Source organism: Neltuma alba, unplaced genomic scaffold (genome assembly GCF_004799145.2).
Source record: "Neltuma alba isolate B1F8T4 unplaced genomic scaffold, ASM479914v2 tig00004932_pilon, whole genome shotgun sequence".
Lineage (NCBI taxonomy): Eukaryota > Viridiplantae > Streptophyta > Magnoliopsida > Fabales > Fabaceae > Neltuma > Neltuma alba.
The window spans coordinates 6,551-28,674 of NW_021633914.1; the positions used below are offsets into that span (position 1 = coordinate 6,551).

General features: G+C 37.1%; 4 protein-coding genes across 5 annotated transcripts; all 4 read left to right on the forward strand.

Moving 5' to 3' along the window:
* The first annotated feature begins 5,541 nt into the window (after positions 1-5,541).
* Positions 5,542-10,520, forward strand: LOC114746314 (beta-glucosidase BoGH3B-like). 2 transcript variants are annotated; one of them, XM_028934545.1, is made up of 10 exons: positions 5,542-5,590; positions 6,061-6,302; positions 6,558-6,762; positions 8,219-8,309; positions 8,394-8,539; positions 8,784-9,027; positions 9,108-9,212; positions 9,299-9,481; positions 9,577-9,781; positions 9,862-10,520. In XM_028934545.1, the coding sequence occupies exons 2-10, from the start codon at positions 6,083-6,085 to the stop codon at positions 10,347-10,349; spliced, it is 1,887 nt and encodes a 628-aa protein (XP_028790378.1). In that variant the 5' UTR covers positions 5,542-5,590; positions 6,061-6,082; the 3' UTR covers positions 10,350-10,520. The 2 variants fall into 2 exon arrangements, with proteins under 2 accessions (XP_028790378.1, XP_028790379.1); XM_028934546.1 differs by lacking the exon at positions 5,542-5,590 and having other exon boundaries at positions 6,054-6,302.
* A 664-nt stretch (positions 10,521-11,184) lies between these two features.
* On the forward strand, positions 11,185-12,543 carry LOC114746309 (spermidine hydroxycinnamoyl transferase-like). The gene has a single exon (XM_028934540.1). It carries the CDS (start codon positions 11,185-11,187, stop codon positions 12,541-12,543), a length of 1,359 nt encoding a protein of 452 aa, XP_028790373.1.
* Positions 12,544-15,576: 3,033 nt separating this feature from the next.
* On the forward strand, positions 15,577-16,971 carry LOC114746310 (spermidine hydroxycinnamoyl transferase-like). The gene has a single exon (XM_028934541.1). It carries the CDS (start codon positions 15,577-15,579, stop codon positions 16,969-16,971), a length of 1,395 nt encoding a protein of 464 aa, XP_028790374.1.
* A 987-nt stretch (positions 16,972-17,958) lies between these two features.
* LOC114746311 (cation/H(+) antiporter 15-like) lies at positions 17,959-20,705 on the forward strand. Its single transcript, XM_028934542.1, has 3 exons — positions 17,959-18,189; positions 18,278-19,291; positions 19,428-20,705. The coding sequence occupies exons 1-3, from the start codon at positions 17,959-17,961 to the stop codon at positions 20,703-20,705; spliced, it is 2,523 nt and encodes an 840-aa protein (XP_028790375.1).
* Positions 20,706-22,124: the final 1,419 nt, after the last annotated feature.

Sequence of the window (22,124 nt, forward strand, 5' to 3'; positions counted from 1 at the left end):
TCCGATCCAGTGGAATATGTAGAAGAAACGATCAGTTGAGAAAGAGCACCTTTATTTCCATTAAACCTAAGTTCATATATATGGGTTTTGCTATGTATCTCCCTTTTTCATAGATATGACGACGTACTGTGCCTTCCTGTAGCTTTTTTATTATTAAGCACAGAAACAAAACAATGACACGCACACAGCATAATTTTTGTATATCCATGGTGTTGGATTTTGGGCTTGGATCCGTCCTTAATGGGTCGGATTATTTGACCGGACATAAAGAGAATATATCAATCAAATATCCAAGCGATATTGTGATATGTTTGACTTGGTCAAATACCCTGAATCTAGGGGTGTGCATGGACTAGACTGGACCGGGTTTGTTATCAACCCGAAGTCTGGTCCAGTAAAGACCTCGGGCTGAAAAAAACAGCCCGAGGTCTGGTCCAGTCCAGTGCCAACCCGAGGTCGGGTTGGACTGGACTTGGTCCTCTGGACTGCCTGGACCAGTCCAGGCAGTCCAGACCTAATTTTAATTTTTTTTAAAAAAAAATTTTCTTCAATAGGAGGCAAAATTGTAACTTACTATATAAAATTTTACACATATTTTAATTCAAAATTTATCAAATTTGATCATTCCTTTTCAATTTCCCAATGAAGTCATGTTTTATTAATTAATCCTCTTCAATATAGATCTTAAATTGTAGAAAATATATATGCATGCTCATTACTTCGAAAGTTAATAGATAAATCTTAATTATTTGAATAGATAAAAAATTTAGATAGAAAAATTAAATCAAATTAAAATTATATTAATAATAATTTTAAAAAATCGGGCTAGACTGGACTGGACCAACTGGTCTAAGGGGTCAGTCCCTAGTCCAGTCCAGCCCGATGAGACCAGTCCGGTCCAGTCTGGTCCAGTCTTGTTTCGGGCCAATTTTTTCTGGACCGGACTGGACCGGGTCTATTCGGGTTGGACCGGACCATACCGGACCACCGGGTTTTTGCACAGCCCTACCTGAATCATATCCAATCAGTTACGATATAAATCTGATTAATTTATAATAAATAAATTAATTTATATTGTGTAGATTAAATATATATTAAGTATATATATTTAGAATTAATTGTGATTGATTTTGGATTTGAATTTAAATATCATGATATTATGAGATAAGGATATATTTATCTGATGGGCTCAGTAGATATTTTTGGCTACCCAAAATACCCTTGACAAAAACTATAAATAGAGGCTTCCCCCATCAATTCAAATCACTCCAGTAGTTGAGCTTTCCTACTATCTTTCTCTTATTTCTTCTTGCAAAGAGGTGCTTTGTTGTGCACTTAAAAGCTTAGACTTTCATAGTCTAGCTTAAGCGTGAGCTAAGAAGATCCGACTGACCAGACCCGAGATCTGACCCGGTACGTTTGATCCATTGTCTATTTATTCTAACACATAGCTTAATCAATTACTACTGTACAAGGCGTGCGATGTATTTTCAAAATGAAACGGGCTTTGCCATTATACTCAATACTACTTCTGATCCTAAATATAAGATATTATTTATATTCTACAAACGAGGTCTTATATCTAGCAGCGAAGATAGCAGTTGTTGAAGTGAAACTCCAAGTTTGTCTTGGTTTGTGGGGCTTCTGCATGTTTTATGTGTGTGTTCAGGATTTTATTTTATTTTTGGTGATAAAATTTTAAGAGAAGGGTTAGGCTTACCCATTATTCAAAGGCAGGTCAACTAACTTTTGACCCCACTTTACCTAGTGTCATAGCTTAAGGTAGGTCCGTTGTTTACAAGCTAAAGTCTTTTTCTAAGATGCTTTCGTGCCGTGATATGCTCGTGCTCCAAGGTCAAACTTGTTCCCTCAGTGAGCGAGCGTGTCCAACCTTTTTACCTCCTAAACCCATGGACAAGGGTTCAAGATATATTTATTTTTGACCGAACGAAAAAGAGACGAATTTGTTGGGAGATTGAATTCTTATGTGCATAAGATGACAATATGTACACTCTTATAGGAATTTTTATTCCATTAAAAGTTGATCTACAACATTCTCATGATTTCTTAAAAACGTTCTAGGAAATCAAACACTCTCTAACATGTCAACAATTAAACTAATATTATTTCAATTCATTCTATGTTATCTCTCTCTTCTTCTTTTTTTGAAAAAATTCGAAAAGTTTAAGGAAACAAATATTTTGGAAAACATCCATTTCTCTTTTGTAGAAAAATAAACATTATAGCTTATTTTTCATATCCTCAGAGAAAATGAAATAGACGGGAGGACGGGGCTCATTTAGTGAAGAAAAGGATGGGCTGGACAAGAGGCCCAGTCATTGACTCGTCGATGCCGAATGAGCCAACAGAACAATGTTTTACTGCATGTTATTTTTCATGGAAGAAAAATGGAGAGAAATTTTACTGGATTTTAAAAAGACAGATATGCCTATTTCTCTTTCTCCACCGTGGCATCCTTTTATTATTACAGCCCTTCTGTATTATATTTATCATCGGTGAGATTATTATTTCATAATTTGGCCAAAAGCGAAGACTTCTTTCTACCATAGAATTCATTGTTTGATTTATTCTTTTGTATAGTTTAAATAGGCAGGGTAATGTGTTTTTTTTTTTTTGGACCTAGCAGAAGGAACTAGTACCTCACAACGTGACGAACTAAAGTTTGAATCTCTGTTAGAAGAGGTGTCCATATTTAATACTCGACCATACTTTGAATAGGAAGATACTCATTCTTTAGGAGGGGGAAAAAATCACTACTGGGAACTGTAAGTCCCATGGTCAATTTGTTTCTCAAGCGAACTGCTGGCCCTATATTAATAAACACGGCTTAGTTCGAGGCCTGATTTCTTTGGTGAATATCCATAATGATCATTTCACTGGTTCATTCAAAATTATGTTTGAATCATTATCATTTGATTTAATTTCAGCAGCTCGAATTTTAAGTCTCTCTCTCTCCCCTTTTTTTTTGAAAAATTAATTTAAAATTTCATTTTCCAAGGAAAGTAACAACTAAAAGACTGACACCTGTTAAAATAAAATGTGTGTGTGTGTGTGTGTGTGTGTGTGTGTGTGTGTGTGTTAAGGACAAAATATAATGAAATTTGATCCATCAAATTTGCTATGGAGAAAGCTACATTGCTCAAATAGAGATGAGCCCCCAGTATGGAATCCTTTCTCCTAATTGTGGGACATTTTAATATTACAAAACTATAGAATCATTTTATGCGGTGGCCTCCAAATACGACCAGGACGCATCATGTTCCAAATAAACGTTCCGTGGAGGAAACATCCATTAACAATGTCAACCCAAACTTCCGAACAATCAGAAATTACGGCATAATCCAATCCTTTGCCCACTTGTGGAAACAGGCAACGTTAAAATTTAAAAACGATGGATACAAAATTGTTTGTAATTTAACTGTATCAAACCTCAGTCAACCTTAAAACAGTAGAGCATTCAGATATGTACGCATGCGGCATACCCATAAAAAAAAAAAAAAGGAATACGTCAGGAAAAGGTTATTATTGAAAATTTTATTAATGAGGAATTAAGTCCTTTTTATTAATAAAATTTTCAACCCCAATTTTTTTGAGGAAAAAAAAGAAAGAAATCGATCCCAGATAGAGATATTTGTCCGCATGACCGCATCTGAGTGCTCCATTGTTTCCAAGTTGACCAAAGTTTCATAAAGTGCAATTATAAAACATTTTTATATTCATCAAATTGGAGAAAGTGTCTTAGCTTTCATCGTGATACCGATTGAGAGGGCACAAATCTATGCTATACGTGCATGAGAAGAAAAGTCGAGAGGAAAGAAAATAAAGAAAAGAAAAAACTTAAGAAAAGTTGTTATCATCCCTCTAATTTGGATGAATGAGAAAAAACAGAAAGAAAAAAAAATTAACAAATATCTAAATGACTAAAATGTTCTTATCAAAATATATCATATTTAAAATTAAATTAATTAAATATCACAATAAAAAAATATACTAATATTAGCATCATCAAATAATTTAAAATCAATTTATTTGGTTTATATATATTTTCATATTATTATATTTTAAAACCAAATTATTTAATAAAAATATTGTCTTGAGATAAAAAATAAAAAGTGAATGACTTTTTAAATATAATAAAAGAAAATAAATATAGAGAGGAAGAGAGAGGAGGTGCAATCATGAAAATCTTATTTTCCTTCCCAAATCTCTTCATATATAGAGAGAAGATATTTTCCATATCTTAAAGTATTTTCTGATACAATTATCCAATACTCTAAATTATTTTTCAGGCAAGTTCAGCATCCTAAGAATATTTTTTGATTCATCCATCATCTGGAAATATTTTTTCAAATGCATATAGTATCCTAAAATATTTTGTGATTCATCCAACAATTTAAAACATTTTTTAGATACATCTAGTATTTTTATTGAATACACATTGAAAAAAATATGTCAGAATATTGGATGAAACTTAATCCAAAAATAATTTTAATATATATTACCTTCTGTCTTTAATATAAGAGTAAATTAAGAAAACTAGTTAAATTAATTATTTGTAATAAATAGGTATTATTTTTTCTAAAATATCCTTATCAATCAAATGTATTAGCTAAAACTATTATTATTATAATAACTACTTTAAGAAAAAAAATAAATATAAAAGATAAAATGAATTAGAATTTTATATTTAGAGTCAAAATAAAAATTAAGTAAGTTTTTATATTAAGAACAGAAAATAATATCTTCTTAGGTGATTAACGAAGAAAGGGGGGGGGGTAACGTCGCGTTTTGACTTTTGAGTGCTGAGATCGCCGTACTCATCAGGCGACCCAACGTGCGTGCCAAGAGGTTCGCGTTCGTGAGAATTCCACCCACCGCCTAATTACTAAATCAGAATTTTAAAAATAATTTTAAGGTATATATTCCCCAAAGTATTCCAATTCAATGATCCATTCAACTGAGGGATCGAATTGATGACGTACCAAGGGGGGCCCAATTATTTAATGGATCTAGAAGGAAAAATATCATCCATCCAGATTTTTCGAATCACAAAAGTCATATAGTTATTAATTATATATTCACCCTCATACAAATATGCACATATAAAAATTCCGATGTAAATAAAAAAGGAAAATTCACATATTAATATCTCTATTAGAAGAAAAGCAATTCAGTCTCATCCCTAAATCCAAACGTTCATTTGCATTATTGAAAAATAAACAGAAGGAAAGACATTGAATTCAGTTTCATCCTCGATGAAAAAGATCCATTGTCGTTGAAAAGAAGTTCGATTTCATGTAAATTCTGAATTTATCTGTGATTACTATAAGTGGTGAAAGGGATATTAATTAAACAAAAAAAAAAAAGGTGGATAAGATCCTGAGTCATACAATTTAGCAAATTCAGAGGAGACGACGGCGGGTCACCCTCTTGCTTGTATTTTCAGACTCTCAGCTTTATATGTCTCTATATATATATCGATCGTTATTCTGTATTATTTGCCACTATACTTTCACTTCTTAAGCCAGCGATTTGCCATTGTCGGCGAGAGAGCCACACGGCCTTCTGGGTATTATTAATACAGCTTATTTTACTCCCTCTTCTAGTCTCCTTCTGCATTTCATTAACCTGCTCTTGCACAACTTCCGTTTCAATTCCTTTTCTTTAATTCGCTTATCAGCTGCACCGTACGCGAATTTTACATGTTTTATGTGAGTTTCTGTTTGTTTTGCATTTTTGGTGACGATTTTTGCGGGGCTATTTTTTCTGGTTTCCGTTGCTACGTAACTTGGGTTTAGGACTCTGTTGGGATTGTACTGGAGATTTGCATGATTTTCAGTTCGGTCCGTGATTTCGATTTTATCGTTTTGCGCATATTATCGGTGAATGCTCGTCGTTTGTTTTTTCTTATCCAACTTAATTGGGTGATTATATAAGGCTGGTTGATCAAGCTTGGAATCTCATATTGTGTTCTGCCTCTGTTCCTCTGCCTCCTTCCTTCTTTTCTGCACTGATCTTCACTCTGATCTCATTGTGTAGTTGAGCTGATCGAGGAAAAGAAATGGCGAAAATTCCCATTTTCCTTGTTGGGCTTCTGCTCCTTCGCTGTTGGCTTGCCATGGCAGAGACGGAGTACGCGAAATATAAAGATCCTAAACAGCCATTGAATGTTCGGATCAGGGATCTCATGGACAGGATGACTCTAGAAGAAAAAATTGGGCAAATGACACAGATTGATCGCAGTGTTGCTTCTTATGAGGTCATGAACAAGTTTTTCATCGGTAAAGTCACCGTCTCACCTTTGTTTCTTGTCTTGTCTCTGTTTTTTTTTTTTTCGCTTTCATGGGAGATGGAGGGACCAACAAAAAGAAACTTATATGACAAATGTAGAACGTTAGTATTTGTGTCCTCTGGAAGTTTGCCGCCGTTTTTTGTTTGGGTGAGGGAAGAAATTAGGGATAAGAACAAACATATATGACAAAAAAGGACAATCTAATTGTAATCTTTGAGAGAGATTGAAATGTCATATTTTGCAGGTAGTGTGCTGAGTGGAGGAGGAAGCGTGCCGAAGAAACAGGCTTCAGCAGAAGATTGGATAAACATGGTGAATGAGTTTCAGAGGGGAGCTTTATCCACCAGGCTGGGAATTCCTATGATTTATGGGATTGATGCAGTTCATGGCCATAACAATGTTTATAAGGCCACAATTTTTCCTCACAACGTTGGTCTAGGAGCCACCAGGTAACTTCCCAGTATATGCTACGATAACTTTAGCTCATGATCTTCAACAGTAAACGCACCAAGGCCAAGTTGAACGTTGGCGAAAAGGCAAAAAGAAAAAATAAAAAAAAGACCAAGTTGAACAATGGTCCCACCAACTAAAAAAATTGAGGAATGGTTCCCTACTTTTTCTTTGGCAAAGTTGATTCCTACCATTGAACTCATGACTGTGGAAGTGTAGACAAAGGCTAGTTTATTTTATTATTATTGGCAAAAAAATTAAAAAGAAAAATTTTGGAAATATGATTTAAATGCAGGTAAGTTTACCCAAATGACAAAAATAAATAACAAGAAAACAGGTTGGGTTGTGCGGTGTGGCATGGAAGCTTACATAATGACCGGCGGGTGATGACGTTATTGGACAATTTTTTATCAACAAACTATTCCATGGATGATTCACCGCACATGTTAATGTTTTTGGCCAAAATTAAATAAGTAAAAAGACGGCACATGTTATGTTATCATCTGCCTCTACCCTATCATTGTTAATAAATACTTTTCTGGTTCTAAATATAAGATCGGAGGAGTATTTTTTATTTTCAATTCTATTATGCTGATCTACATATTCATATATTTATATTCATACTAGTTTATAAAATAAAAATATATAAAAAATTATATTTATAAATCATATGAATTATAATACATATTATGTGACTTATGAAACATATACTGGATATTACTTACTGTTATTTCACAAGCATTGTTGCTTGCTACAAATTTCTAACGACACAGAATAACATGTAATAGCAAGTTGGGTAGAAAATAATACTTTTCCTGTTCTAAATATAAGACCTATTTAATTAATTTGATTAGATTAAGGAAGTTAGATAAGTTAGTTAATTATAAAAAAAATAACATATTTTTTCTAAAATACCCTAATCATCTTTCTTAATATCCTCCCTTCTTCGCTTACTTGATTATAGTTGAAGGAGTATTCATAGGGATAATTTAAAAAAATATATAAATATAAAAAATAGGTCTTACATCTAGGACTAAAATTAATTTAACAGTTAAATCTTATATTAATAATTGAGACTTTTTTATAATAATATTTTTTTAGCCTCAGTAATTTTTCCTATAATTAACCGTGTTTTTAATAATTTACAAATAGTTTCGTAATTAACATTTGGTCTTATCCCGTTCATGAAGTTGTTACTTATCACCATGGCGCCTAAGGTATTAGCTGCGATAAGTTGATTCTAACACCTCCCCCTCTCCGCAAAACAAAAGATACACACATAGGACAAGATATTCAGCGTTACTCTGGGTTTTGTACTTTAGTTCAACGGATGGGGAGTTTGTACCCATATTAAATAGCAGGGCAAAAGGAAATGTTATAGTCTTTCTATTAGTGAGTCATATGAGATTAGGTTATGTTTCTGTACCTTGATGGAGTTTGTGTCTGGACAAGCAGGGACCCTGAACTTGTTAAAAGGATTGGTGCCGCAACAGCTCTTGAAGCTAGGGCCACTGGAATTCCCTACGTGTTTGCACCTTGTATCGCGGTAATTGAGGAAACCAAAATGTGTTTCTTAAAGACAAATCAGTGTACCTGCGGTGCCTTACACAACATCTTTACGTTTGTGCAGGTCTGTAGAGACCCAAGATGGGGTCGATGTTACGAAAGTTACAGTGAAGATCCCAAAATAGTTCAAGCTATGACTGAGGTTGTTCCAGGACTGCAAGGTGACATAGCTCCTAGCGAGCCCAAGGGAGTTCCATTCGTCGCTGGGAAGTAAGATTCTATGCTTTCACATCATTGTGTTATTTAGATTGTCCTATACTTCTATTTATGATGGTAAAGATGTTATGAATTTATTGTGTCCTAAAGTTACTTTGTTAGCTCTTGCTCTGAGTTTGAGTGTATCTATCATGACTTCCTTTTTTGTGTTTGTTAGTATGCCTTCGAATACCAGAATATCAGTATCATGAAATTGTTTACTTTCTGGTGTCTGATGAAATGGCGTTTCTGGGCACAGAAAGAATGTTGCTGCTTGTGCTAAGCATTACGTGGGTGATGGTGGAACGACGGAAGGTATCAATGAGAACAATACAGTCATAAGCAGGCATGGATTGCTTAGCCTTCACATGGCAGGCTACTATACCTCAATCATCAAGGGTGTTTCAACTGTCATGGTCTCTTATTCAAGCTGGAATGGAGTGAAGATGCACGCTAATCGTGACTTGGTCGCTGGCTTTCTCAAGAACACCCTCCGTTTCAGAGTAAATTAAGTTCATTTTGAGCTTTGAATTCCACCATTATTGCATTCATTGTGGTCTAACTGACGGGTGATTTTGGACAGGGATTTGTCATTTCAGATTGGCAGGGAATTGACAGGATTACATCACCACCTCATGCTAACTACTCATATTCCATTCAAGCTGGAATCTCTGCTGGTATTGATATGGTCGGTATTAATTGGATTCTAGTTTTTTTATTCATGTGTTCTTTCTTGATTCTCATTCTCACAATTTCTCTGGCATAATGTTGCAGATAATGGTTCCCTATAACTATACAGAATTCATAGATGGACTAACTTCACAGGTGAAGAATAAAATCATACCCATGAGCCGAATTGATGATGCTGTCCGGAGAATATTGCGGGTCAAGTTTATAATGGGTCTTTTTGAAAACCCTTTGGCTGATCAAAGCCTTGTCAACGAGCTTGGCAGTCAGGTTTACAATTTTTTTCTTCTTCTTCAGCAGACCCACTTATGTTACTATACTCTTGATCTCGAATTTAATTTTGCACACTATCTTGACTCTTACAGGAGCATAGAGAATTGGCTAGAGAAGCTGTGAGAAAATCACTAGTCCTGTTAAAGAACGGTGAATCTGCAGATAAGCCTTTGCTACCTCTCCCTAAAAAGACTAAAAAGATCCTTGTGGCTGGAAGCCATGCAGATAATCTCGGATATCAGTGTGGTGGTTGGACCATTGAGTGGCAAGGCCTTAGTGGCAACAATCTCACCAGTGGTACAAATTTTTCCCCGGCAACTCTCATTATTTGACACAGCCTAACAATCTAGTACTGATATGAACAAGCTGATTTTCAGGTACCACAATTCTGTCTGCCATAAAAAGCACTGTTGACCCGCAAACTAAGGTAGTGTATAAGGAGAATCCAGATGCAGACTTCGTGAAGTCAAATAATTTTTCACATGCCATAGTAGTTGTCGGAGAGCATCCATATGCGGAAACTGCGGGTGACAGCATGAACTTGACAATCCCTGAGCCAGGTCCAAGCGCAATATCCAATGTCTGTGGGAATGTGAAATGTGTGGTTGTTGTGATTTCTGGTCGGCCTGTTGTGATTCAGCCATATCTGGAATCCATAGATGCTCTGGTTGCTGCTTGGCTTCCAGGGTCAGAAGGTCAAGGTGTGGCAGATGTGTTGTTTGGTGACTACGGTTTCAGTGGGAAGCTTCCTCGGACATGGTTCAAGACCGTTGATCAGCTACCAATGAATGTTGGAGATGCTCATTATGATCCTCTCTTCCCATTTGGATTTGGCCTTACCACCAAAACCAACAAGGCCACTTAGGTTCTCAACTTGAACACACCCTTTTCTCCCAACCAGATAAAGCAAGTGCTATTGTTGGGTTATATGTGTTGTTAATAAGAAAAATATTCCTTATTGAAATAGGAAGGCAAAGCTTATTATGCGTTGTACAATCTGAGCCAGCATTCCTATATGATCCTTTCTATCTTTCAATCTTCGTTTCATTTTGAGTTTATATTATACTACTCTATTTTTTTAATATAAGATCTAATAGTTGAGTTGATCTTTGTCCTAAATATAAGACTTATTTCTCGCATTCATTAGTTTTTTCTAAATTATCCCACTAATACTCTATATCATAATCAAGTAGGGAGGTATTTAACTTCTTTAATATAATGAAATGAGTTAAATAAGTCTTCTTTTTTTGTCACAAAAGAAGCACAACCCCCCCCCCCAACCCCAAAAAAAGAAAAAAACTTGAATTATGATCATTCTCCCTGCATAAACTAACTCCTGGTGGTTAAACACAAGCTTTTCTAGAAAGAACAAAAGTTGAATAGGAATTATTAAAATCGAAGCAGATTATGCCAAAAATAATCATGCCAAAAAAAGTGGTCCAGCTTTCGTAAAGTTCATGCGTTTCGCAGTAAAAAAAAAAAATTTATTATTATTATTATACGTGGTCCAGATTTATCACACGTTTATTGCTTGCCAATAAATTTAGGATTCATGCTTATATTCGTGGAAAAGCCAGAGAGAGCTGCGTCGCCATCACGCCATCAATCAACAATATAATAGCAATAAGCCATGGGCCAGCTCTGGCAAAAAAAAAAGTCAAGTGCCAAGGGCCGGTCTTGGACTTGGGACAGTGAACACGATGGTCTCGGTGGTGTCTTCTCACGGAGTGATCCCTTCCGAACCCACACCGACTGGAATTTTCCCTCTCTCCGATTTCGACCAGATCAGGCTCTCCAGTCACGCCCCTCTCCTTTTTGTTTACAGACCCCATTTCAACGACCACGCCCCCCTTCCTTTCTCCATTCACACTCTCGCCAAATCTCTAAGCCGAGCCCTGGTTCACTTCTATCCCTTCGCCGGTCAGTTACGTGAAATCCAAGGTGGTCGCTTTCAACTCCATTGCAATGCTATGGGAGCTCGGCTCTTAGAAGCAGTTTCGGAGGCCAAGTTGGATGATTTGGGTGATTTCCAGCCAAACCAAGATGTGGAACAGCTCATGCCCAAAATTGATTATCGTCTTCCGCTGGAGGAGATTCCGCTCTTGGTGGTTCAGCTAACCAGATTCCGTTGTGGTGGTCTTACTCTTGGGGTTGCCGTATCACGTGCTGTGGTTGATGGGGTATCTGCTATGCGTTTCGTGATTTCATGGGCTAGGATAACTAGAGGAGAGGGTTTAGATTTAAGCTCAAGTGAAATGCTACTTCGTGATTCAACTATTTTAGATTCGCGAAAGCCATGTACGGCGCCGCGTTTTGATCATCCTGAGTTTTCTCCTCCACCCCTTTGGGAAGGTAGCTTGGTAGATGCAGAGGATGAGGCTGATACTGCTATTTTGAAGATCACAAAAAATCAAGTTCAAAAACTGAAGGAAAAAGCCAGTAATTTTGGTCCTCCCCGACGGTCCTATACGAGTTTTGAGGTAATCTCTGGGTTGTTGTGGAGATGTGCCTGTAAGGCACGGTATGAAGGAAATGGCAACCAACCAACGAGGCTGTCCACTTTGGTTGACTGTCGAAATCGATTGAGACCACCTCTTCCTAATGCTTTCTTTGGAAATGTAACATTACCCACCGTGACTAAAACTAGTAAGTTTGATGATGTCATGAGTAAACCTGTGAGTTATGCCGTTGGGGAAATAAGACAAGCATTAGAGAAGCTGACAGATTCTTATGTGAGGTCAGCTCTTGATTACATAGCAGGTCAGAACGATGTGAGATTGCTGAGGAACGCTGGTCCTGGAAAATTCAAGGGAAACCCAAATCTAACTCTTGTTAGTTGGATGAATTTTTCATTTCAGGATGCTGATTTTGGGTGGGGAAAACCTGTTTATATGGGACCAGGAAATATTAACTCCGAGGGGAAAGCTTTCTTGATGAATGATGGCGCTGGTGATGGCTTCATTGTAGCCATACGTTTGCAAGCGTCACGTTTGGCAGCTTTCAAGAAGTTGTTCTACGAGGAAGCACGGGGGATGTTACATACTACTTCCAAATTATGATGACTGTGAACTTTGTATTTATTCTGTAGCCTCCTTCTGATAAATTTACTCCGGGAATACATCCAATGGAGACCGGGTAGGGCCTGTAGCGCCTGTATCTTAGAGGATTAGAGCACGTAGCTACGAATCACAGTGTCGCGGATTCGAATCTCTCCTCGCCCACAACCGGCTAAAAAGGGAAGGACCTTTCCCTTTGGGGGTAGAAAAATCATGATCGGAGAAGGGCATAATAAATATAGTATGACCTTCTCCGCATATCTTTTTTTTGTTTTACACCTCGTAATTCTTTCTCAGTCAGACTTGGACAGAATAGCAGAGCAAGTAAAGTATTAGTAGCATAGTAAAAATGCCTTCCTCATCATTAATAGGTTTGCTTGCGGTAATTGTGGCCTCTCAGAAGAATTGATGACTGCATCAAAGATGCACTTGCTAGTACTAGTACATCTGAGAATTCTTAATTAGTTAGTTTAAATAGCCCCGACTGTGGAACAAAAGAGTATCCCAGACTTACACCCCTAGGGGTATTTTAGTGATAGGTTCTATAGGAACTGGACGATCCTATTTGGTCAGATACCTAGCGACAAACTTCTATGTTCCTTTCATTACAGTATTTCTGAACAAGTTTATATTTTGCTGAAGTCTCTCTCTCTCGCTGTGCATGAAATACTACGGTTTGCATGAAATAATAGTGTATGTGACAATACAATTATACTATGTCCAGTTCTAATTATAAGAAATTATTTATAGCCGGTCCTATTTATAAGACCTATTTGTAATACACTTTCTGTTTCTAATTATAAGATCTCGTTTGTAGACTACAAAGGTCTTGTAATTAGTAACAAAGGTTGTATTGTACAGAGCTAAGTCTCTGAGCCAAGTTAAGATGTCCTCTGAAAAAGGTATCATATTCCTACTTCGATTAGATCAATCTTGTTTATGCTTTGATTAAACGTGATAATAAGGGTGTTGGTATTGAAAGTTCTAGTAGACAATAAACTTCAGATCGTTACCGGTATACTCAATATTTCATTATTTCTTGCAAATTTGACTTGTGGTCTCTTATTAATTAATTATCAGCATGTTTTACCTTGAACGAACTCAATCTTGTATGCATCCTCACGATATGCAGAATAGTGAAACTGTTGTCCTTCTGTCTTGTGTTTCTGTATATACCAAGCCTTGTGTAACTATTTGGCACTCCAGAATTCATTTCGCGTGTTTGAACACAGGACGAAACAAGTCAGGGATTTGAAGAAAGTGAATGTTGTCTCGTGATCATAAATAGAAAGATCCTTAAACTGTGTAAAATGCACCTGGAATAAGTGTAGATTTTCTAGAAGTTGAAGCTGATCTCTCTTTCTCTGATGTAAACCATTTAGATTAATTAATTATGAAGAGGGCATCCCGACCTCAGCCGTTTGAGAGTCACCAGCGCTTGACCCAGCCGGATCCTGATGCATGGTATTAAAATTCAACATATTTTTCTTCTGTACAAGTATCTTATTTGTTTATGAATTAATGTTATTTTATTTAAATATTATTCTTGTTAGGATGATATATAAATATTTTTATACTTTTTAATTTAATTCTATTATCTTTGTATGAATTAATTCAATTACCAGCCACAATCTCCTCCTGCTCCAACTCAATGAGCGACAGTTTTCAGTACGTCGTTTAACGGTGACGACAATTGTTGTACCATATTTAAAACTTGACAGACCATCTTGCCGTGTCGGGGTAGGCAAATGATTTTAGGGGGTGTTTGAAAGACCCAGAAGTGTTTTTGATTTTGTTCCATCCAAATACTGTTTTTAGATGGAACCAAATCAAGATTTAAAAAATAACTTATAGATATTAGATTCTGGAGAGAATAGATTTTGAAAAAAATAGATTTTCTGAAAAAGTAATTTTGATAAAATGAGAGTGTTTGGATAGTTGTTGTTAGAAACACTTTTCATATGTACAAATTACCAAAAAAGACATACAAATATGATAATTATATAAAAGATAGATTTTATAATATGTTTTGATTTGAAGGATAAAATTGTTAATAATATATTTTTTTACCAGCATAATTAATAATATATAAGAAAATATAATTAATAAATAATTAATATATGTATATATATTTATAAAAAAGATTAAATATATTTATAGAAAAATGAATAAAAAAGTGCCGTAATAATTAAGATGCTGCATCGATATGGAGCATTTATAGTAAGTTTTTTTTTTAAACTACATATTACCAGTTTGGTCGAAACTTTCCTTTAATAAAAGTTTAAGATCTTGTTTACATATTAACTCTCCAATTAGGTTTTACATTAATGACCAGAATAATAATCTTACATTTAAAACTAATATTAACTCTCCAATTAGGTCCTACATTAAAGACCGGAATAATAAATTTATTATTTTTTTCCAACATAATAAACAATGTATAAAAACATATATTAATTACTATATCCAGTTCTAAATGTAAGAGCTAATTGATTAATTTGAGTAGATTAAAAAAATAAGTTAAGTTAGTTATTTATAAATATGTGTTGTCTTTTCTACAATATCCCTATTAATCAAGTTTATTGGTTATAACTTGAAAAATGCTAGACAAATATGAGAAATAAAATCGGTTGGGATTTCATATTTAGAACCAAATAAAAATTAAATGAAATCTTATATTAAAGACAGGATGTAGTAATTGTTAATATGTGTATATATAATTATAAAATATAAGATTATGTTTTTAGAAAAATAAATAATTGTTTTCAACAAAAAAAATACTGTTGGAAGTGGGGGGAGAACCGCTCAAAAAGCAAAATTTTTTTGCTTATTACAAAACTTTGGTTTTGATAAACAAACCATAGTGTCACGGTAAAACGATGATTTCAAAAAATTAATAGGTTTTTGGGTATTTTTTTTTTTCAAGCCACATGTTCTGAGTAATCACCCAAACACCCCTTTAAAAAAGTCATCCAGTGTACGTATTCCACGACTATCTTCGGCATCTCTACTGGAGGAGTCGCAGTACTACCGGAAATGGAATGTGGTAAGATGGTTTGTGTTCGCTCCTCCTACACGGTCGTCCCTTCCGAGCCCACACCCACCGGAATATTTCCCTTGTCCCTTTGCGACCAGATCAAGCTCTCCTCCCATGGTCCTGTTCTTCTGGTTCACAAACCCAACTTCACTTCTACTTCCTCTCACTCTGACTCTTCTCCCATCCACGTTCTCAGAACTTCTCTCGGTCGAGCTTTGGTTCACTACTATCCTCTTTCTGCTCGATTATGTTGGATCCATGGTGGTCGGTGGCAGCTCCACTGCTTTGCCCAGGGAGCTCTGCTCCTTGAAGCTACTTGTGAAGCCAATTTGGATGATTTGCGTGATTTTGCCCCAACCGAGATCGTTGAACAACTCATGCCTAAGATTGATTATAATCGCCCAATCCAAGACATACCTTTGCTCGCGGTTCAGCTTACCAGATTCTCATGCGGCGGTCTTACTCTGGGAGTGGCCTTGTGTCGGGCCGTCAATGATGGGTCGGCCGTCTCTGGGTTCCTGAACTCGTGGGCTAAGTTAGCCAGAGGAGGTAAGTTAGATCTGGGTGAGACGCCATTTCTTGATCGAACTTTATTAGATTCATGGAGGCTGAAAACAGAGCCGAGATTTGTTCATACTGAGTTTCACCCAGCACCCATCTGGACTGGGAGATTGGCAGACACAAAATATGAGGCTAAAGCTGCCATTTTCAAACTCAACAAAGTTCAGGTTCAGAAACTGAAGAGCAAAGCCAGAGAATTTGGCACATCGCAGCGACCTTACACTAGTTTTGAAGTGATAACTGGGCACTTATGGAGATGCGTTTCAAGGGCAAGGTATGTGGGGAATGGCGATCAACCAACAAGATTATCTACTCTGGTTAATTGCCGAAATCGATTGAATCCACCACTTCGCAATGATTATTTCGGGAACGCAACTTTCCCTACTGTGTCTCCAACTTGTTCGTTTGATGATCTCATATACAAGCCTTTGACTTATGCAGTAAGGAATGTGAAGGAAGCAGTTGAGAAGATGAACGATGAGTATATAAGGTCAGCCCTCGATTATATTGCAAGTCAGAAGGACCTGGACTTGGTGAGGAACACGTTTCACGCAGGTACGGTAAGCCCAGAGGGAGAGTTCAAGGGGAACCCAAATTTATTTGTGGTTGGATGGTTCAACTTTCCGTTTTATGGGACAGATTTTGGGTGGGGGAAGCCTTTTCATATGGGACCAGGGCAATTGAACTCTGATGGGAAGGCTTTCCTTATGAATGATCGGAATAGTGATGGCTTCGTTCTGGCCATTTGTTTGCAGTCATCTCATTTGGATGCTCTAAAGAATTTGTTTTATCAGGATATAGAGGAGCAATTTGTGCCTAGTTCCAAATTATGATGATGCTAAGCTGGGAAAACTTGTGCCTTGTTACAACTATATGCATGTTTTCTATTTATAGTCGTGTTGTGAGATTGAAATCGTAAGTTCAATTTTTGTAATTCTTGGGCCCACTGGTCACTGCTCAACTACTAAAGATTTTCTTTGCAAAACTTGTATCAGCCACAGTGACGTGGATTTTATTTGTGTCAACTGTTTTGGATGGCGAATAGAGGATTTCAAGTTCATGAAAAAGCAGGCATAACAGTAGATGGCCGTTGGGAGTGTGGAAAGGTGGTTCTGGGTTTTCGGGGGTGTTTGGATGGAAACCAAACTATAGTTTGAAAAGTGTTTTTATGGTTTACGAAATGAATATATAAAAAAATTTGTATCGTTTTACAAAAAAAATAGTTCTTAGATGCATTCTTTAGGATTGCCAAACATCCCTTTCAATTGTTGTGGCTGTTAAATGTTCTGTGCACCCCAATTAAAGGCATTATATAATTATAAAATTTTGATATCGTGACCGAAATTATGAATGAACCTTTAATATAGTCTTTTTACGATTATTATTATTACTACTACTACATGGTGATGATTATTATGACAAACCCAGTTTTCCATTCTGTTAAAATGATCTGCCATTATAATAGCTGTGTACACGTGTACACCAACAAGAGAATTGAGGTTTTTCTTGAAAACATCAGGGTACAAAATAAAATACAGAGGAGTAACACATTTCGCCCACCTACCTATAAATAGAATAAGAACAACCACGATGTCAAACTGCCTATAATTAATAAGCAAGCAACCGTCCCAGAAAGACGCCAATACATTGTATTGGAATTTCTCCTGCATGCCTCTCTGTTTCCTTTTATTGGTCTTGAGTATGTCACCTAATTGTTTGTTAAACATTTCGTCAAATCCTCTTCTCCCTTCCCCACCTCTTCCCCATGATTCCCACATTGTGCTAGGCAGAATCTGCAGGCTAAAAGAGAGAAAGAAAGAATGAATGCTCCCGTCTTCAAAGAATATACTCTATTGCTCAGTCAAAATGGCACGTTGGAGGTCTGTTTCGATAAGCAGGTCTCCTATGGATCTGGTTATTGGCTGGAAAATTCCTTACAAGTCACCATGCCTCTGTTTTCTCTGCAACTCGCTATAATTTTATCATTGAATCGCCTCTGCATCCTTGCCTCAGCACCGTGGCACTTGCCTCGTATTGTCACTGATATTTTTGTAAGTACTTCTTTCTCAGTCCTTCCTTAATTTGGATTCTTAATCTTAAGGTTTCATTCCTAACGTTCTGGTGCTCTTGGGGTTGAAGGCTGGGTTTTTGACTAGTCCAGCTGTTCTGGGTCGCTCTCCTTTTTATGTCAAACACATATTCCCTTTCAGTAGTATGATGGCATTGGAAACCGTGGCAGCTTTGACCCTTGTTTACTATATGTTCTTGATCGGTTTAGAGTTTGATTTGAGACCGATAAGGCGTTCTGGGAACAAGAAGGCTATAATTGTAGCCACTGCTGGTATAATCTTCTCTATTCCTTTTGGGATTGGATTGTATTACCTGCTTCTCTCTGACTTGGGACGCAAGCACTTGTCTCCTACGATAACTGGAACGAGACATTTCACCGGTGCTATGATATGGGGAATGACCCTTTCTTGCAGCGAGTTCCCTGAGATCGCGAAGATTCTCACGAGCCTCAAGCTTGTTCTCGACGACAATGGACAATTGGCTTTAACCTCTGCTCTCATCAACGACGTCTTCTCTTGGATCTTCCTTGTAATATCAATAGCAGCACTCCATGGAGCTTCAGGAGCATCCATCGCCTCCACCATTGTCTTTCTTTTAATAGGGATCTACGTGGTTCATCCCCTTGCCCAGTGGCTCTTCCAGAAAGTTGGCACAAAGGACAGAGATTTGATTGACGCTCAAGTTGTGTTTCTCTTGCATATGGTTTTGCTCTTTGGATTCCTCGCCGATGGATTCGGAGCTCATTCCATCACAGGGGCTTACGTTTTAGGAGCTATCACCCCAAAGGGTATAATCTCAAAGGCGGTTCAGGAAAAAGTGCTTGATTTTGTGACAGCATTCATGATGCCAGTCTTCTTTGCGGTTCTTGCGGAGAGAATCCATGTCGAAGACTTCGCCTTGGGCATCCATTGGATAAGCGTTGTGGTGATTGTTTTGCTGGCTTTCATGGCCAAGATTTTGTCCACTCTAGCCGTCTATATGCTCCACAGGCTGCCTCTCAAGGAAGGCATCTCTCTTGGAGTACTCATGAATACCAAAGGAATAGTGTCAATCATCATTCTTTCCACCGGCAGGGACATGCTGGTAAGCCAACCTTACAACCTATCATAGTCAAATCAAGTTAATTTGTAATAACATAAAAGCAATCCTGTCTGTCCCAAGCTTCGCAATCAAAGGGGCATGTGTTTGTGTGCTTATGTTTACTTGTGATATGATGCAGGCACTGAACGACCAAACCTTTGGGGTTATGCTTCTGATATGCTGGATAATGACGATTCCCGCGGAGCCTGTCTTAGCCGCCATAAGCAAATTCACGAGTCCCAGTATTGGGAGTAGCCTACGTAGGACCATGCTGGGGACAAGACCGGACATGCCGCTCAGAGTGCTTGCCTGTGTCCACACATCACGCGACGCCAATGTGATTGTCAGTCTGTTGAAGGAATCGAACCCAACGGTTAAATCCCCAATCCAGGTTTTCGCGGTAGAGCTTGTGAAGATGACAAGCCGCCCCACCACAGCACTAATCCTAGATGATGCTCATAAGCAAGTAATGGAGTCCAAATCTAAGAAAGACCTCTTGCGAGGTCTCAATCCAGACGGCAACAACAAGACAGGGACAGAAGATAGCCTTGAGTGCTTCGAAAACCTTAGCCAAGCTATATTCGCTGAGAAGTTAAGGGTCGTGTCTGATTACAACACCATGCACAAAGACATGTTCCATCTAGCGAAGCAAAAAGGAGTGACACTCATGCTAACCACACTTTACAAACAACCGACATACGATGGTTTAGGTGCAGGCACAGCCACAGCTAGAGCTGCTAACATAGTGAACAGAGAATCTTCGAGCAAGGATGAGAAAAAAGTAGTGCTTGAGAACCTAGTGAAGGAAACACCATGCTGTCTGGGGATATTCATAGATCGTGGGTTAGGCCAAAAGCGAGGCAAAGAGCAGAAATTGGCAATGTTCTACGTGGGTGGGGCAGATGATCGTGAAGCATTGTCGTACGCATGGAGGATGTGTAGAAGCCCAAACACAAAATTAACAGTGGTAAGGATCATCTGGGACAATCCCAGTGACGGATTTGATCAAACAGATGAAGAGTACCTAACATTCTTCAAAATCCAAACGAGAGACATGGGGGGATCGGTGAAGTACATAGAGAAAGTGGTGAGAGACGAGAAGGAGACGTTGGCGTTGCTGAACAGTGTGGGAGACAATGGGTACGATTTGTACATAGCAGGGAGAGGGCAAGGAAGGAGGATGTCGCTGGCACAAACGCTTGACCCTGTGCTGGAGGAGCCGGCGTTGGGGCCACTCGGCGATACGTTGGCGGATTTGAATTCTGCGGCGGAGACTTCGATTTTGATATTGCAGTCGCAAGCTAGCGGTGATGGGAATGCGGAGCCAGCGCCGTCTGAGTATGCTTATTTTGAAGGACACGGCGATCTAATGCTGCGTGGAGGGCGTATGGCATGGCGGGCTTCTGATTTTAATTGATCATCTCTCCTTTTCTCTTTCTATTCTCAATCCCGTGGCTACTAATTTGTGGGAAGATGGAACTGAAAAACAATTATATGTCTTTTGAGACTGAAACCATATATAGCAGGAAGAGGCTAGCAAAGAAGCTCGGATTTATTTTCCACAAAAAGGCAAAATTATTTTTTGCTATTCGGTCCTTTTTTTAACAGTATTTATTACTTTATTTACTAAATGTATGAAGATTTTCAACATCCTGTCTAAATATTATTTCCATAGTTGAATTAATAAAAGAATTAAGACAATTTGCCTCCTAACTAATGTTTGAACTTTAATTTATAAAAACATAAAATAAAGATTGGAAATAAAAAAGGGAAGTAAATTTAAAAAATGAAAATTTTATTTCAAACTAATGTTGATTTTTTATTTTCAAAATAGCAGTATATGCTAATATCTATCTTTTGAAAAGATGTGTATTTAAAGTTGAAAATGGCACCACATTTAGCGTGAAAAGAGATATATTCTTACATTACAACTAATAATATGTTTACTTTAGTTTTAAATATAAGATTTTGATTTATTTGATCTTTTATATTACAATTTTTCATAAACTCGCATATATTAAGGGGTTATACACTAATAGATTGATTTTTAACATAAATGCTTAAAGTGGATACAAACAAACATATTAATTTTTTTTAATCTTTATAAATCAGATATTTAAATCTTTAGGATTTAGAACTGGAGGGGTATAGCATATAATAGTTAACAGAATTTCTACTGTAACGTTGTACAATGACCAAAGCACAAATATTTATCGCTTTCGCCTTTTACACAACAGGACTAGAAGTAACAAAGTCATCGTTTTGGGGACAAAAAAAAAATTGTTCCAAAAACCAAAAAAACCTTCACACCCACGTAACGTACGTAAACATGCATGCTCATGCAACACTTTGATTGCATTCTCATTGTTTTAAGTGCGAAATTCAAAAAATTACTGACCAGCCAAAAATATAGAAACTTAATTTAATCTCAATCAGAAAAGCCCAGATTAAATTAAAGATCATATCTTGGATTCTAAGTAAACCGATTCTTTCAACCCCAACCAAAAATCCAACTAACACGAATCAAGCTAATTATTTCTGATAAAATACCCACAAAATCTTAGTTTCTTTCCTTATTTATAGCCAATCACTCCAGAAAAAGTAAAGTTAAAAAAAGAGGAGAGAGATTAACTCAAATGAAACAAAAAAACAAATAAAACAATGGGGAAAAAAAGCATCAAACAAATTAGAAACAAAGGTTGTGGGAGTTACTGACAAATAAAAAAAATACCTTTGCCTTCACCATGTGTCACCAATCCATGGCGTGTCCGTCTGTATTGGGGCTTCCACTCTCAAGCTTACATACAACAAATTAACGCAAAGGATATTCACGTTC